The 6000-nt window shown below is 37.9% G+C and overlaps 1 protein-coding gene across 2 annotated transcripts in view; it reads left to right on the top strand.

Annotated features, from left to right (window-relative positions):
- The window catches only part of SLC25A12 (solute carrier family 25 member 12), a 50198-nt gene extending 44579 nt beyond the window's left edge, over nt 1-5619 (top strand). For both annotated transcript variants that reach the window (XM_065637299.1, XM_065637298.1), the window contains exons 15-18: nt 1620-1758; nt 4042-4200; nt 4391-4481; nt 5015-5619. In XM_065637299.1, the coding sequence (XP_065493371.1) occupies nt 1620-1758; nt 4042-4200; nt 4391-4481; nt 5015-5225 (600 nt within the window). In that variant the 3' untranslated portion in view covers nt 5226-5619. The remainder of the gene's footprint in view (nt 1-1619; nt 1759-4041; nt 4201-4390; nt 4482-5014) is intronic.
- Nucleotides 5620-6000: the final 381 nt, after the last annotated feature.

Below are 6000 nucleotides of genomic sequence, written 5' to 3' on the forward strand. Positions count from 1 at the left end.
TTATCTCTATTGTTATCTTTGCAGCAGGATATTCTCTTTGTCTTAATAATTTGATGAGAGTGAAACAGTAGTGGAGTTTAGTAGGATTCAGATTTTTTAAGAGGCTAAGTGCTGGGATTTGTCAATAACAAATTCCATGACAAGAAAAGCCCACACTATACTGTACTGCAGCAGAGTGCCAGTCAACAGATTCCTTCCCCGCAGGTACACTGACTACCATCATTACAGATCAGGTGTAATGGAGCAGAAGCTATTAGTTTTCTTAAACCAGGAAGAGTATTTCTTCCTGTATCTTCTGCCAGTGCAAGGGGTAATACGTAAATTCAGCAGTTATATGAGCTGTGTATTTACAAAACATCATTTTACACGGTTTGTCCATAGACCTGCAATAATACTATAAAAATGTGCAAATTTACTCTTAGACCTGAAGCTTTTGGTTTGAATTCAGTAGATGAAATTCATGACCATTACATTTCCTGAAGATCACAGGTATTCTGGTACATGGGAAAAAATTAGCATTTCAGCTTGCAGTAGTTAAACAATCGGGCTTACTAAAAATTCTGCTGTTCCTTAGAATTGCCTTATCACTTGTGAGTAACTGTAAGAACTCATTTTAGAGCATAAACTATCTGCATGAAAATAATTGAAGGAACGACTTTATCAGGTCTTCTGCTTACGCAAAATCAGGTTTGTAATGTGTGCTGTCTGTTAACGTAACTGCTGGGTGACTGGCCTCAGGTGGGTCCATTGCGTGGAGGCAGCTGGCTTGGAGTATCGCAGGTGGGTATTTAGGCAAGGAGCCATGTGTTTGTAACATACATGCTTTGAGGGCATGCACATGAGGTTTTTGGATATGTAAGGGCTTATTTGAGCTTTGTACAGAGGGAGTTATTTTAGTTGGTAACAGACTGATGACTCAAGTTACTAAAAGGAGAATTTAGATATGTTTAATTACGAGTATTCCACTGTTTTTACAGCATGCAAAGTTCTGTTAAGGAACTCTTTAATGCCAGTTTGTGGCCAGGAGCTACTCCTTGCAGTGTTATCATAGGCCATAGTTTTGTCTCCCCATATCTTCCCTTTACTAAACAGCTCCCATTTTGTGGTGGTTTCCCTCTTTTTGCTAACTGTCCAGTGCAGCCTCTTCAGTCAACCAGGTGACAATCAGTGGAGATCAGTATGAGGTCTTACAGTCCTCACTGCTATTTTGGTAGTGCTTTTGTGCGTGGTGGAAAAATGGCATGCAAGGACTTGTCTTGCTGCATTGTGCTTGTGGGTTGTTGTCAGATGGACATAAGGACAGACCTTTCTCACTTGTTTCATCACATTTGAACACACGCTATGTAAAAGGCATTTATCCTAGGTACTGATGGCATGTATTGGTTACTGGAATTAGACAGGAACCTTGCATCTTCTTCATTCTAGAAACTTTAGATGTGCTTTATTCTTTTTCAAGTTCAAACCTACATCTCTTGTTTCCCAAGACATTTTATTTTCTGTGTTATTTACCTGGTAGATTAAAGGAGTTGGTACTTCCTGGGCTCAGGCTGCTTGCTGGATATCAATTTTAACCTTATTTACAAAATTTATTTGTATTATATCTCTTTTCTGTGTGACAGGGTGCCAAAGCATGTTTCCTCAGAGACATTCCCTTTTCTGCAATCTACTTTCCTGTTTATGCTCATAGTAAACTGATGCTTGCTGATGAAAATGGCCATGTGGGAGGGCTTAATCTCCTTGCAGCTGGAGCCATTGCAGGTAATTTTGCAGAACGTTTTCCAGAAGTAACTTTTTTTTTTTCTTTTAGTGAGCAATATTTAATATTCATTCAGTAGCCCCAACTAAAGGAAGGGTACTGTACCATTGTATCTGATTTAATCTAAATTTGATCACTGTTATCCTTAGTGGGAGGCGATGTAATTTTGATGAGAGCTAATTACATTTGCATAATGTGGATAAACAGCGTAATGCAGCTCAGCAACTTGTAGTCAAATTTGATCTGTCTGTCTCAATGGGGTTTTACTTGTTACTATGCTCTCAGAGTTGAAGGCTAATTTGAATCTTTGATGAACATAAAATGAGAGATCATAAGAGCTAAGAAGAAAATGACTTATCTAGTTTTGGATTCCTGAATAACTGAGAAAAAACTTTGTTCAAATGTAATTGTTAAAAATAGGGCATTCGTTTGTAAAGAAGATGAAGTTAAGGTATTATACTCTGAAATTGAAAATATTTTAAGGCATCTCAAAAATCTTAAGTATAAAGAATATATGCAGCTGTGATAAAAAGGTTTTTTTTACTAACTGGTGAGCAGTATAAAAATACCAGATGTAGGAAATGTAGTGGTGGATATTTAAAAATGCAGACAGAGGTGGCCAGATGCTGCACTGCTGAGGATCAGATCACTGTGATGAAAACCAGGTATCTGCAGCCTCTCAATGGTGAATGATTCAGTGTTGGAATCTGTGCAGTTTACAAACATCGTTGGGCTGAGCAGACCTTCAGCGACTTGTTACAGTCGTAAGGAATCACGATCTGTACATCAGTCACGAGCCGGCTGTGTGTAAAGAGCAGTTTCCCGTACCAGACTCGATGCAGAGCTTGGCTGCACCTGCTCTTTGCCACTTGCTGTGTTCCTCATGCCAGAGGGAAGGGAGAGACCCGCCAAGAAACCAGTAACAGATTTGTAGCCTGGCTTATTCTTAAGTAATGCAAAGCTGCCAGAAATGGCAAATTATTTAGCTTACTGCGCTCATAGAGGCACATCTAAATCTTATTTAACTTCTATCTCATATAAAGACTTACTCTCTTTATTTTTAGATTGCAAACTTCACAGCTTCTCTTCGTGTGTTTCTGGGTCACTCATACTAAGTGATGAACCTATTAGAAATGTGTATAAATCTTGTAGGCCTAGTTTTATAGTGTGTACATGAATCTGCCTTTCTGAATTGCAAGTTTCACATTCCCGATTGCTTGATCCGTTCTGGTTACACACGCGCAGCAGGGAAGAATATGGTCTGAATGCATCTGCCTGTAAAGGAAAATCTGCATATGGTTGGTATTAGTGTGTGCTTGTAGGTGTAACTGCATTGCTTCTGTTTTCTTTTAAAACCTCCTGAACTGGCCAGCAACGCTTTAGAGTTTATGATCACTTATGCAAATCAGCGACTTGTTAATATTTTTAATTCAGTAGTAACCAATTGCAAAAGTTAAACAGAGATCAAAATCAGTTCAAAATTTTAAGTCAGAAGATGGTTCCTTTTTATAAGAGGATGAAATTTTTACAGTATTCAGAAATACCTCAGATAAACACAGTTACAGACTGTGGAGTACATTCCTGAAAACTTTCTCCTTTCCTTTGACTAGAAAGCTGAGAGTGGTGCCTTGGAAGTGGAGATTTGTTCTGCCATCCCTGTTGGCTAATCTCACACTGCTGGTACCAAGCAGACTTGTAAAACACCTTCCTTGTCCTCAGTCTGTTTGTGGCTTTGCCTACTGAAGTAAGCAGCATCTATTCTCCTACAGAACAGTCCAGACAGCAGTACAGACAGATTTCTGTAGAGCAGGGGTTCTAAGTAGTAGTTTTCTTATTAATGGATGTGTAGTATTTGAGTTCCCAAATCAATCATCTATGTAATTGACAAAATATGTTGTAGAGTATTAGCAAATACAGTGAGGCTGCGCAAGCAATTTTAGTCGTGGATATTGCTTATTACATATATCGCGTTTGTGTGAATTTAAAAACGCCTCATCTTTTTGAAACTACTGTTAATGACAGACCACTAGAAGACGTTGAGAAAATTGCTGTTGATAGTCTGTTGTTTTATTTACTGTCAGTTATAGCCTTTAAATTTAGAAGAAACTTGAAACTATCATACCACACACAAGTTTATATTATATCTCAAGTGTAAGAACTTGCACTTTTAGTCATGTCTGATCCTTGCAAAAAATATTAAAGTTTGCAGTTGTATTTTTCAGTTAGAAGTGTTCCATCTTTTGCAAGACGCTTTGTGCAGATTAAACGCAGTTTTCTTCTAAAAGGTGTGCCTGCTGCGTCTTTGGTAACCCCTGCTGATGTCATCAAGACAAGACTGCAAGTGGCAGCTCGCGCTGGTCAGACAACATACAGCGGAGTTATTGACTGCTTTGGCAAGATCCTAAGGGAAGAAGGCCCGTCGGCTTTTTGGAAGGGAGCTGGAGGTGAGAAACACGCTCTGAATATTAAGACAGACCTCGAATCTGCAAATTAGCAGTTGCTTTGTTAAGGACTGAAATTAGAGCAGTATTTACAAGGTCTGATTCTGAACATAACATCTTGTTAAAAATGTTTAGCTTTACTCCTGAGAAATTATTTTCTTTCTTTGACACTATGATTTGTAATATTTAACAGCTCGTGTGTTCAGATCTTCACCCCAGTTTGGTGTTACTCTGGTCACTTATGAACTTCTGCAGAGATGGTTTTACGTCGATTTTGGAGGCCTGTAAGTCAAATATTTGCTTTTTAGCTTGCACAAAAAAACAACCAAGTAAAAAAAAAAATTCTTACTTTTTTCATGCATGGGACCACTTAAACTTGGTGACTTGGAACACCTGTACTTATAATTACAGTATGCAAAAAGTCCCATCCTTATATAATTGAAACTTGCATGCTACTTCTAAGCAGATGAGGAGATAAAGAGCCATCTCATATTTGTTTTAATACACTACATAAAATTTGTATTTCCATTGTAGCAAGGTATTTTGTCCATTTTCCGTGTGTCACTAGAAGTGAAAAGAATTTACAAAGCTATCAGTAAAAATGTAACTTCAGTTTTGCCCTTGATTTCCCATTAAGTAGCGGTCTGAACTCAACTTTACTTGTCATAGCAGTGAATTAATTAAGGCCAGCTTTGACAGTCTCCCATACTCACACAAAAGCCTGAAGTATTTAGTCTAGATTTCATAGAGTTATTCAGACTTAAGAAAACACTTCAAATAAAGGAAAGGCTTTTTTTCTTTTTATTTTTTCAAACAGCAAACCTTCTGGATCAGAACCTACCCCAAAATCTCGAATTTCAGATCTTCCTCCTGCTAACCCTGATCACATAGGTGGATACAGACTTGCTACAGCTACATTTGCTGGTATAGAAAATAAGTTTGGTTTATATCTTCCGAAGTTTCGATCTGGCATCACTCAGCTCAAGCAAAAAGTAGCAGCTGAACCCAGAAAAGATGTTTCGACCTAACAAAGTAACACGGTGGAAAAAGTTCACAGGAGTAGTACTGTATTTTTTGCAGTCAGCTGCATGTTCTAGCTGAACTGAGCTTGCAACTCTTATTTACTCCTTTCTAATATTAATACATACCTGCAGTTGTTTCTTTGCACACAAGGAACTGATTGAAGCGGTGGCTCCATGCCTTGTTTTAACTAGTGGCATGAATCTGCACCTAGACTTTGCCTTGCACAGCTTGCGTTTAATGTTACTGTACATATTGTACATCTTTGTACAGAGACATCATGGCATCTATACACGTACATTTATATAAGGGGCATTGCAGTTCAAAATGGTTGATATGTACAGAATGTTTTGAAGGTGTTTTGTTAACAGTCGTGACAATAAAATATTTAAAAACACTTAAGTCACTTCTTTGTGTTTATGGAAAAAGTCCAGTGTGATTTTTTTTTTCTTCCCTCCACAGATTGTGGATCACAGATTAAAATTTAAGATTAGATGCGCCCATTTAATGAACATCCAGTACAGGAGATAGCAGAGAACTGCATCCTTCAGAGGCTAGGTACAGCAAAGGTATTAAAATGCAAGTAAGAGAACACAGTAATTAGACGAGCACATGCAAGATTTTATTTTTGCAGCACTACTTTGCAACAAGGAATTCCCTTGAAATACATGGTAATACTAAACCTGTAATAGATCTCACCTCTATGGTAGCATATTTAAAAAACAATGACATATTTGCCAGTTATTAGTCGACTCAAATTTTACAGGATTTATTACTCAGTGT

The sequence above is a fragment of the Caloenas nicobarica genome, chromosome 6, assembly GCF_036013445.1.
Source record: "Caloenas nicobarica isolate bCalNic1 chromosome 6, bCalNic1.hap1, whole genome shotgun sequence".
Lineage (NCBI taxonomy): Eukaryota > Metazoa > Chordata > Aves > Columbiformes > Columbidae > Caloenas > Caloenas nicobarica.